This window comes from Pelophylax lessonae (genome assembly GCF_965119305.1).
Source record: "Pelophylax lessonae genome assembly, chromosome: 1".
Taxonomy (NCBI): Eukaryota; Metazoa; Chordata; class Amphibia; order Anura; family Ranidae; genus Pelophylax; species Pelophylax lessonae.
This window is the reverse complement of record NC_138768.1, coordinates 118,265,391-118,278,102: the sequence shown is the minus strand read 5'-3', so window position 1 is coordinate 118,278,102 and position 12,712 is coordinate 118,265,391. Positions and strand designations below refer to the sequence as shown.

Here is a 12,712-nt window from a genome sequence, read left to right as displayed (position 1 = left end):
AAAACGTTTTTTTTTTTTTTTGGCTAGAATATAAAAAGTTCAGCATAACGTATAGATGAACACACATTGCCAAGACAACATCACATGTTTGACATGGCTGTACAGTATAAGCATACAGCAAACAGAAAATGGATAGAACAGGTACAGACTATAGGGCTGATTTACTAAAACTGGAGAGTGCAAAATCTGGTGCATGGTAGCCAATCAGCTTCTAACTTTAGCATGTTCAATTAAGCATTGACAAAAAAAATGGCAGTTGATTGGTTTACTAAACTGTATTTATCATTATTTATACATGTATCACACATTTTGCTATCACAAAGCTCTACCCCATAAATACCACAATTCAGAGCTATAATGTACAAATTGACAAAGTTCTCAAAAAAATCATGTGATGAGGTCATGAATTAGTACATTAAATAGTCCACCCAGGCAAGGTGTATAACTAAATCAAAATGCAATGTGGCTGCAGCTGCCTATCAACAACAGTTTTTCAGCATGCCACTTCAACAGAAGCTGATCAAATGATCAACTTCTGTTGAACAGGGATGGCCACACACTGATTGAAATCTGCAAAGTAAGATTATTGCCAGCTTTACAAGGTTTTTTTTACACTTCCCTACTCCATCCAGAAGTTTGCTTTACATACACTTTGACCTTAAGCAATGTTTTAAGAGTATTTTCAAAGTTTTCTGTAAAACACCTTTTATTACAATCACAGATAGGACCCTTGTAGACACCGGCAGCATTGCCCTACATTTTCTATGTTTCTGAAAAGATTATTTACCATGACTATAAGGCTTTCAGTTGTTGGTCCTAAGGCTTCCAGGGATTCAGGTTCATCAGTCGGTCGTTTGTAATGAAATGCTGTTCCAGCGACATCAAATTTTCTTGGCCAGTCTATTGTCCAGGCACCATTTATAAAATAGTCATCTGACTCAGATTTCAGAGCTAGGGTGCAATATCAAAATGCATTAGAATTTTTTAAAATGTTTTTGTTACCAACAGGACATGCAATTTCTAGTCTGAGAATTTTGTTTTACAATTTAAGTATATGTTAGTGAAATGAAACATGTTATACTTCTTTTCAAGGCAAAAAGGTCACAAGCAAAACCATTCTAATCTCTACCTCTCCACCCTTGCCTTCTCAAAATAATTTGAATGACACCAGCTGGTTATTCCTATCTACCTGGGCATTCATCTGAACACTACGTGGGTTCTCTGGGAGTTACAGTATAAGAAATACCAGACAAGGTAACAGGCGGTTTCTAGATTTTAGATACATGCAGTAGAAAAATATTCAAATTGATCATGGCACTAAGCAGCACCAAATTATTTGATCCTCCCAGTACAATAAGGGGTATTTGGTAGGTTCCATAATAATCTCCTTTTCAGCATTAAAAAAATGAATTAGAGAAAAGTGATATGGTGCTTAGCGGGCAACAACCAGCTCAAAAAACAATACCGTGGCTCAAATAATGAGAAACAAACAAATTCAGGCTACTGTCTTAAATATGTACATGTGTTATCACATTTTCTTTCTCTTTAAAGCATACTCTAACAGAATTACATAAATCTAGTTAAATAGAAAAGCTACCAGGCATGAACACATAAAAGGATCCTTCCTCATCACACACATCTTGATAGCGGCACGATTGGCGATAGCCAGAAATTGGAAATCCCGCCACACGCCTACATTGCGACAGTGTATACTTATTCTAAACCAAACCATGCATATGGAATACATGTTTGCGAAGGCTCACTACAGCCTAACAAAATTCTTCACATGGTGGAGCCATTGGCTTAGAAATCCCGATAGTAGTTTGGACATCACATAAACTTTACAGCTCTCCCTCCTGGTCCCTTGAACGGCAAGCACGTGAAATTCCTTAACCAATGCTGCCTACCTTCCCACTGTAGTTGTTTCCAAATCTATTGAGAATATATCAATCTTTATAGCAAAGCTCCTGCCTATGATTTACTCATACCATACAAAGGATACCCTCGTCTGGAAGTGCTCTAACTTATCTTTTTGGAGCTCATATGTGACTCTTCCATTACACCCACCGTTGAGACCATATTTTTCTTTTTCTTTTTCTGGTTTCTAGTTTAAACCAACACGTTTGCCAATGTATGTTATTATTCAATTGTTGTTGTACATGATCTTTATTGGACATACTTTGTAATTGTTTTATGTAGACATGTTGACTTCTTGTTATACTCAGTTGTTATATGCTACTGAATTGATAAACAAAATAAAAATTACAAGTTGAAAAAAAAAAAAAAGGATCCTTCCTCTATACACACGCCCTTCCATCCCCCTTAGTACCATTGGATGATCCCCATTCATCAACTCAAGATGACTAACAATTTTAAAGAATATGAGAAATATAATTGTATCTTATTGAGAGACCAAGCAATTTACAGTGAGAAATTACCAAAAAGCCCTAAACCAGTTCACTAGAAGAGGTAGTGGCCAATTTATTGGCCCCAACTAGTGAACATAAATCTTCTACTACTGCGATTTCTCCACCTCTTCCCAGTGTACCTTCAGTGTGACCTAGGGTTTTTGAGGAGAAGCCTTACTAGCTTATTGGCAAGTCCTGAATGGTCATGTTTTTTCATTATATAAATAGACAGTATACATTGAGTATACAATGCTGGGGAACCCATGCACCACTCAAAGATGTTTTATTTTTTAAAACAAATTATCACAACAGTCAGTTAACAATAAACTACATATACAGTATGAGGATGCTTTCATTCAAAGCACTGCTGCTCAGTTTATTGAAAGTAAATTGAGCTTTCAGAGCAAAATATATTGTTCCCACCTGTTACTTTAAACAATGGTCAATTTCATTTATATAATTCATTTATTTATTTATTTCCATCTCTCTCTCTCTCACTTACCAATACTAAACTGTACAATCACTAAACACTTACCAATGTAGTTCTTAGACATGGCAACTTCTTTAATTTCAATGTGAACTGAACCTCGTGGAATTTGAACAACTTCCATGTAGCCTGAAAGGCAAAGATCACTCTGTTATTATTGGCATCTGGATCCTCCTCAGAAAGATACAATGCAATTATACAATAAATTATTCATCACCCTACACTGTAAATTCTTCAGATTCCTAGAGATCACCTGAATCACTGCCCTCTACTAGGTAATGTAGGTGACTGGAATGCAGAATTGACATCTACATCCAAAATGCTTTTCATTCAGTATAAATATTAATTTATTCATGTTAAATTAGTGGTAGAATTATCAATATCTCTCACTAAATCCATATAAACTCTGTTTGAGTCTAACATGTTTATATCTTTCAATTTTTATGGATTTTACGTCAATACCATCACATGTTGTCAAAGCGATCACAAAATTATAAGAGTGCTTGAAATACAATAGTAAATACATAGAAAATATACAATTTGTATCATATTACTAGCTTTAGGAATGCATGCATAAAATAAAGGTCAGTCCACCCAAATCTGATTTTAAGTTACAGGGATGCTGGGGAGGTGTGGATCGCCCGCTTGCTTCTTCTAGGACATGTTTAGTGGTGACATTCCCCATTCATTCTGGAGATTCTGGCTATGACTATCCTACCAAAGAATGGTACAATAAAAAAGTATCCCAGCAAAAAACAAAGTCTAAAAAGTTTTTATTTTTTGTATACATTTGCCAATGTATGTAAAACCACACTGCCATGCCACACCTCCTCTGAAATGAGGTCTCAATCTCCAGTCTACAGCAGGCCATACATGATGCAATTTTTTTTCTGGAAGCCATGGGTTGCCGTCTCCATCGGGAGAAGACAGTTATTATCGCTAGTGGGATAATCGCAAGAAAATCCGGCAGGTTGGTTGTACCCAAGTTGATCAATTGATCGATCGATCAACTTGGTACATTTAGCCTGCTCATTAATGGTTCAGAAGTAACCGTACGGGATTTGTATGGCCAGCCTAACAAATCACCAATCTTGAGACATATATAGTAAGAAATGAGCAGGTATAACAACGAGAGCAGGTACAGTATGCCTTAAAGTATAAGTAAATCCTAACAATGAATTTTACTTATTTGCTTCCTTTTGCTCTAAAAAATATACCATTGAAAGCAGTATGGTATATATATGTTTGATAAGTGCAACAACACATGTTGATCATGTCAGAAATGTAGCTGTTTTTTGTCCAGTGCTTACTTCCTGTGATCGCAAAGCCCAATTCTAGTTCTTATCTCAAATGATAAAATAATTCATTTCTATGATGTAGGAGTGAGGAGAGAGTATGAGTGGCTGGTTAGATTAGCTAAGGACAGCGATGAAACCACTCACAGTCCATAAAAATGAGGTGTGTTGTCAGCCCACAAGACTTAGGAGCTGAGCGCATCAAAAGGGATTTTTCTGTACTTGCAAGATCTTTACAGGGATAAAACATGATGAAATGGGCATGTATTGCAGGAAAAAACTGTGAATGTTTTTATTTTATTTTGCCCTGGCATACACTCTAAAGGCACAGGGGCAGACCAGAAGACTCACTCAATGGCAGCTGAAGAGCTCCAATGTTTATCTGCAAAAATACAACCTGGGAATATAGCTGAGTGTACCTGGGAATATAGCTGTGGAGATCTTAATGCCAGATCAAAAAGCAGAGTTAAGACAGCTGTTCAACAAACTGGTACTGGGTGGACTGACCCTTTCAAGGAAAACAACAATCTGGTACTTACAGTATCTCAAAAAAGTGAGTACACCCCTCACATTTTTGTAAATATTTTATTATATATTTTCATGTGATAACACTGAAGAAATGACACTTTGCTACAATGTAAAGTAGTGAGTGTACAGCTTGTATAACAGTGTAAATTTGCTGTCCCTCAAAATAACCCAACGCACAGCCATTAATGTCTAAACCACTGGCAACAAAAGTGAGTACACCCCTAAGTGAAAATGTCTAAATTGTGCCCAATTAACCATTTTCTCTCCCTGGTGTCATGTGACTGGTTAGTGTTACAACGTCTCAGGTGTGAATGGGGATCAGGTGTGTTAAAGTTGGTGTTATCACTCTCTCATACTGGTTACTGGAAGTTCAACATGGCACCTCATGGCAAAGAACTCTCTGAGGATCTGAAAAAAAGAATTGTTGTTTTACATAAAGATGGCCTAGGCTATAAGAAGATTGCCAAGACCCTGAAATTGAGCTGCAGCACGGTGGCCAAGACCATACAGGACAGGTTCCACTCAGAACAGGCCTCACCATGGTCAACCAAAGAAGTTGAGTGCATGTGCTCAGCGTCACATCCAGAGGTTGTCTTTGGGAAATAGATGTATGAGTGTTGCCAGCATTGCTGCAGAGGTTGAAGGGGTTGGGGGGTCAGCCTGTCAGTGCTCAGACCATACGCCCCACACTGCATCAAATCGGTCTCCATGGCTGTCATCCTAGAAGGAAGCCTCTTCTAAAGTTGATGTACAAAAAATCCTGCAAACTGTTTGTTGAAGACAAGCAGACTAAGGACAGGGATTATTGGAACCATGCTCTGTGGTTTGATGAGACCAAAATAAACTTTTTTGGTTCAGATGGTGTTAAGCGTATGTGTCGGTAACCAGGTGAGGAGTACAAAGACAAGTGTGTATTGCCTACAGTCAAGCATGGTGGTGGAAGTGTCATGGTCTGGGGCTGCATTAATGCTGCTGGCACTGGGGAGCTACAGTTCATGCGGGAACCATGAATGCCAACATGTATTGTGACATACTGAAGCAGAGCACGATCCCCTCCCTTCGGAGACTGGGCCGCAGGGCAGTATTGATATTGATAATTGGCAACATGATAATGACCCCAAACACACCTCCAAGACTATCACTGCCTTGCTAAAGAAGCTGAGGGTAAAGGGGATGGACTGGCCAAGCATGTCTCCAGACCTAAACCCTATTGAGCATTTGTGGGGCATCCTCAAATGGAAGTTGGAGGAGAGCAAGGTCTCTAACTTCTATCAGCTCCATGATGTCATCATGGAGGAGTGGAAGAGGACTCCAGGAGCAACCTGTGAAGCTCTGGTGAACTCCATGCCCAAGAGGGTTAAAGTGGTAGTATACTCCACTTTTTACCTTTTACCTACAGGTAAGCCTATAATAAGGCTTACCTGTAGGTATAATTAATATCTTCTAAACCTGCAAGGTTTAGGAGATATTCGTCCTGCATGCAGCCGCTGAAACCAGTGGCACATGCGCTCTGAAGGTTCTGCGGACCTTCAGAGCTCTTTGCCGGATCTTTGCTGGAAAGTAAGCATGTGCGGGAGTGACGTCATTGTGGCTCCGGCCACTCACAGCGCCGGAGCCGCCGAACCAGGAGGAGACGCAGAGGGAACATAATGGCTCCCTCAGCGGTGATCAGATAACCGTGTCGGGGCTTTGTTTTAAGGTAAGTATTTCATAATGAGCTAGTATGCGATGCATACTAGCTCATTATGCCTTTCTCCTGCAGGGTTTTTTTTTTTCAGGTGAGTATACAACCGCTTTAAGGCAGTGCTGGAAAATAATGGTGGCCACACAAAATAGAGACACTTTGGGCCCAATTTGGACATTTTGTCTTTGGGGCGTACTCACTTTTGTTGCCAGTGGTTTAGACATTAATGGCTGTGCGTTGAGTTATTTTGAGGGGACAGCCAATTTACACTGTTATCCAACCTGTACACTCACTACTTTACATTGTAGCAAAGTTTAATTTCTTTAGTGTTGTCACATGAAAAGATATAATAAAATATTTACAAAAATGTGAGGGGTGTACTCACTTTTTTAAGATACTGTACGTCAACCTGAAACCTAAGTGGCCATTTCACTGGTTTAGACTAAGTCTCAGCCCTTTCCTGTAAAACCATGCCCAAAAAAATCATTCTCTCACAGTTGGCGTGCTTAACTATCTATTATTTACAGTTCAATAAATCCATCAAAGGAGAGTGACACCATCACTATGCTTTGTAATGCCTGTGGCAGTTAGGTGATTCTAAGAATTACAGTAGCAATATTAGGTTTTGGCAGCACTTGATTCAACTGGCTACCGACTGAAATAATCTCATTGAGTGGAGCTAGCTATTTAGATGGAGGCGGTGACCACTTTATGCATTATTGATATTTATATTGAGCCAGGCAACGCACTGACACCTTTGCCGCCATTGTGCGATGTGCTGGGTGTTCAGTGTGACCCTGTGCCTTTAAGGAGGGGTGGGCTCCCTCTAGTCACCTGTCCTCCATCTATCCCATTAAATACATGTGCTCTCACTGTAGAGACTCTTTAAATTGTAGAGTTAGGGACTGCAGATCACAGGGTGCCTTGTCGGGGCCTGCAGCTTACGTATGTATTTGCAAATGTGTGCAACCAAACCCCTGTTTTTAACGCATACTGTTAGACAGGTCAATTCGGTTGGTCGCTGACTGGTTGGTAAGTTGTGACTGGAAATTTCTTCGTTTTTGCTATTTAGACACCTGCACTGATAAGCAACAATGATCTGCTGCACTCGGTTCCTGAATTACAACTCTCTACAAAGAAGTCTTTCCTGAAAGAAGATACCAGGACTACATTAACATCCTCCTCCACAGACTCATTTTCTCTGTGTGCTGTAAAATACCCTATATTTATCTTCAGAATTATTACACACATGCTCACTGAAGCTCATAATAATGTACGGGGTAATGCAGATACATCTGCTGTATTAATGACCTCTTTTGGGAATCTAGCTTTTAACATATTTATATATTTTAAAGATCACTCCAACTTAAAGACTTTAGGAGCATTTTAAATTTGACACTAATGAGCAATGGAGTACAAATAACAGCAAAGAACCAATATGTTATAATGCGCTCTCTATGTCAACTTGTTATGAAGATATGTTGGTGACTCAATACTATATTCCTCTAGGGCCAGTAAATAACACCATGACGAGTTACACATGTCTGAGAGCCTCCAACAGTTACCCTGTCCTTGTGGTGCGTGTATACGTTCAGTGGAAAAGGCACATAATATTAATGGCTACTGGTCATGAACTGCATTATGTTTATGTATCACATTTATACATAAGCTAATGAAGAGAGAGAGAGAGAGTATACATATTCCAGATGTTAACCCAGCTTCTCCTGGAAATAAAGGGAATATGTTGCATAAAAAAATAGCCTTGTAACTACAAAATGCTTAGTCCCCCTATGCCCTCTGATGTAGTGTGCTGCCTACTACTGAAGAGGGCACATGAAAATGTACCCACACTAGTACACGTATAGCCATGTTTTCATTGAGTAGGTCACAGCTTTTCCACGTCCTTCTTACAGACATGAAGACAAAATACACTACACTTAAGCACACAGCTTACTAGAAATGTTCTCTTTAGTGATGATTACATTAAACTATGTTCAAACATTAACCCTAAGGAAATTTGTAATCCATTCAGATCCCTGATCTATGTGGAAGACCAAAGTAGTATCCAATACATGCTTGGGAAACCAACTTTGCACAGATGTCTTCCATAACATTGTGAGCCTCAAATAACTATGACAGAAAGAGCTACTTTAGGTAATCACCCTAAAATTGGTGATAACAATTTCAGAGGAATTTCAGTTTCAGTAGTCATATTTGATATACACAGGTTTGTACATAACGCCAGAAGTGTAAAGTAATTTAAATTAAAATAACTTCTCTATACAAATGACATTGGAGACAAGGCTGGGTGATAGTCCATAGTACAGTGGCGTAACTAGAACCTCCAGGGCCCCGATGCAAGAAACCATAAAGGGCCCCCCGGACGGGGCCCTTCCCTCCCAGCCTGGTGGCGAAACACCAGGGCCGGTCGCAAGTGCAATGTTTGTGTGGTAGTTCTGCCATTGGTGTCAGTAGTTTTTTATTTTAATTAAATTTTTCTAGCATTTGCTCTATTCATTTTTTTTTTTTTTTTTACAATATGGATGGTAGGAAGAGGACAGTGGGGATGAAGATGACAGGGGATGGGATGGTAGGAAGAGGACAGTGGGGATGAAGATGACAGGGGTGGGATGGTAGGAAGAGGACAGTGGGGATGAAGATGACAGGGGTGGGATGGTAGGAAGAGGACAGTGGGGATGAAGATGACAGGGGTGGGATGGTAGGAAGAGGACAGTGGGGATGAAGATGACAGGGGTGGGATGGTAGGAAGAGGACAGTGGGGATGAAGATGACAGGGGTGGGATGGTAGGAAGAGGACAGTGGGGATGAAGATGACAGGGATGGGATGGTAGGAAGAGGACAGTGGGGATGAAGATGACAGGGATGGGATGGTAGGAAGAGGACAGTGGGGATGAAGATGACAGGGATGGGATGGTAGGAAGAAGACAGTGGGGATGAAGATGACAGGGATGGGATGGTAGGAAGAGGACAGTGGGGATGAAGATGACAGGGATGGGATGGTAGGAAGAGGACAGTGGGGATGAAGATGACAGGGGTGGGATGGTAGGAAGAGGACAGTGGGGATGAAGATGACAGGGGTGGGCTGGTAGGAAGAGGACAGTGGGGATGAAGATGACAGGGATGAGATGGTAGGAAGAGGACAGTGGGGATGAAGATGACAGGGGATGGGATGGTAGGAAGAGGACAGTGAGGATGACGATGACAGGGGGTGGGATGGTAGGAAGAGGACAGAGGGGATGAAGATGACAGGGATGGGATGGTAGGAAGAGGACATTGGGGATGAAGATGACAGGGATGGTATGGTAGGAAGAGAACATTGGGGATGAAGATGACAGGGGATGGGATGGTAGGAAGAGGACAGTGGGGATGAAGATGACAGGGATGGTATGGTAGGAAGAGAACATTGGGGATGAAGATGACAGGGGATGGGATGGTAGGAAGAGGGCAGTGGGGGTGAAGATGACAGGGATGGGATGGTAGGAAGAGGACAGTGGGGGTGAAGATGACAGGGGATGGGATGGTAGGAAGAGGACAGGGGATGGGATGGTAGGAAGAGGACAGTGGGGATGAAGATGACAGGGATGGGATGGTAGGAAGAGGACAGTGGGGATGAAGATGACAGGGATGGGATGGTAGGAAGAGGACAGTGGGGATGAAGATGACAGGGATGGGATGGTAGGAAGAGGACAGTGGGGATGAAGATGACAGGGGGTGGCATGATAGGAAGAGGACAGTGGGGATGAAGATGACAGGGATGGGATGGTAGGAAGAGGACAGTGGGGATGAAGATGACAGGGATGGGATGGTAGGAAGAGGACAGTGGGGATGAAGATGACAGGGATGGGATGGTAGGAAGAGGACAGTGGGGATGAAGATGACAGGGATGGGATGGTAGGAAGAGGACAGTGGGGGTTAAGATGACAGGGGTGGGATGGTAGGAAGAGGACAGTGGGGATGAAGATGACAGGGGTGGGATGGTAGGAAGAGGACAGTGGGGGTGAAGATGACAGGGGTGGGATGGTAGGAAGAGGACAGTGGGGGTGAAAATGACAGGGGTGGGATGGTAGGAAGAGGACAGTGGGGGTGAAAATGACAGGGGTGGGATGGTAGGAAGAGGACAGTGGGGATGAAGATGACAGGGATGGGATGGTAGGAAGAGGACAGTGGGGATGAAGATGACAGGGGATGGGATGGTAGGAAGAGGACAGTGGGGATGAAGATGACAGGGGTGGGATGGTAGGAAGAGGACAGTGGGGATGAAGATGACAGGGGATGGGATGGTAGGAAGAGGACAGTGGGGATGAAGATGACAGGGATGGGATGGTAGGAAGAGGACAGTGGGGGTGAAGATGACAGGGGTGGGATGGTAGAAAGAGGACAGTGGGGGTGAAGATGACAGGGGTGGGATGGTAGGAAGAGGACAGTGGGGGTGAAGATGACAGGGGTGGGATGGTAGGAAGAGGACAGTGGGGATGAAGATGACAGGGATGGGATGGTAGGAAGAGGACAGTGGGGATGAAGATGATAGGGGGTGGGGTGGTAGGAGTTTTACATACACCCCCCCCCTCCATCTTCACCCCCTAGCGTGGTAGGAGTTTTACATACACCCCCCCCCTCCATCTTCACCCCCTAGCGTGGTAGGAGTTTTACATACACCCCCCCCCCTCCATCTTCACCCCCTAGCACCATACACCTCCACCCCCCCTTGCAAGTTAGTATTATTAGTTATACATATCACAGACCTCAGATCGGCGCTGTTGCAAACTCTGCAGAGTGGAGAGAGCTGGTCCCGCCTCCTCTCCTCTGTGTGCTGTACAGGAAACACACAGGAAGGGGGAGGGGCGTGTTCAGTGCTCGTCTCTGCTCTCACCACGCAGGCAGCCGCAGCTGGGGAGAGAGACAAGCTGGCAATAGCTGCCCTGTGTGTAACTCGCTGAGGATCGGGGAGCTCCGGTCTCAGCTGCGCTTGCTGCTCATCCTTTCTATACCTACAGGGGGCCCTCTCGGGCCCCCTGCAGCATGGGGCCCGGTCGCCATGGCGACTCCTGCGACCCCTGTATGTCCGCCCCTGCCATAGTATATTAAGAGGCTCAAAAGCAACCCAGTACATAAAACGACAGCTGTTACTAAATTTTTGAGAAAATAAAAGATTAACCTGTCTCTGCCCCTCCAATCCCCCCCCCCCCCCCCAATCCACCAGTGGTAATTTGAAGTCAGACATAACAAAGAAGGAATACAGTCAGGCCCATAAATATTGGGACATCAACACAATTCTAATCTTTTTGGCTCTATACACCACCACAATGGATTTGAAATGAAACAAACATGATGTTCTTTAACCACCTCCCACCCGGGCCATTGTAAATATACGGCCGGGTGGGAGTCTCGTCCTTCTAAATGGACGTTCCAGAACGTCCTTCAGAAGGAGAGAGATCGCGCCGCCGCGGGCACGCGCAGCGGCGCGATCTCGATGTGCCTGTGTCCCTCGGACACAGAGCAACATCATTGGGCAGGAGGGCCCTGTGATTGGCCCTCCTGATCACATGACGGCTGTGTCCAATCACAGCCGTCATGTAATGTAAATAGAGCCGTTGTAACGGCTTCGATCTCTTCTCCTCCTGACAGATCCTGTCAGTGAGGAGAAGAGAAGAGGATCGGTGCTGCTGCTGGGGTGATCAGTGAGTATTTCTAATTACTCACTGATCACAGGGGGGGTCTGTGCTGGTAATCAGATGATTGATTACCAGTACAGCCTTGGGGGGGGAGGGGTGCCACTAAGCCACCAGGGATGCCCACCCATGACCACCAGGGATGCCCACCATGGCCACCAGGGATGGCAAGCAGGGCTCAGAGAGCCCCCCAATGCCCTCCCTATCAGTGTTGCCCACCAATGCCATCTATCAGTGCTGCTCACCAGTGCCGTTATTGCCATCTATCAGTGCCGCCCACCAGTGCCCATTACTGCCCACCAGTGCCGCCTATCAGTGCCCCCCATCAGTGCCGATCAGTGCCCCCCATCAGTGCCGATCATTGCCGCCCAACAGTGCCACCTATCAGTGCCCATCAGTGCCGCCAATCAGTGCCCATCAGTGCTGCCTATCAGTGCCCATCAGCTCTGCCTATCAGTGCCCACCAATGCTGCATATCAGTGCTATCTATCAGTGCCACATATCAGTGCCCATCAGTGCTGCATATCAGTGCTACCTATCAGTGCCCATCAGTGCTGCATATCAGTGCCACCCCATCAGTGCCACCCCATCAGTGTCTCCTCATCAGTGCCTGTCAGTGC

The 12,712-nt window shown here is 43.8% G+C and overlaps 1 protein-coding gene across 1 annotated transcript in view; it reads right to left on the bottom strand.

Annotated features, from left to right (window-relative positions):
* Positions 1 to 12,712, bottom strand: part of ADAMTS6 (ADAM metallopeptidase with thrombospondin type 1 motif 6) — a 448,695-nt gene that overhangs the window by 70,644 nt on the left and 365,339 nt on the right. The window contains exons 18-19 of the mRNA XM_082243714.1: positions 2,944 to 3,024; positions 788 to 951 (exon numbers count right to left, since the gene is read on the bottom strand). Of these exons, the coding sequence (XP_082099840.1) occupies positions 788 to 951; positions 2,944 to 3,024 (245 nt within the window). The remainder of the gene's footprint in view (positions 1 to 787; positions 952 to 2,943; positions 3,025 to 12,712) is intronic.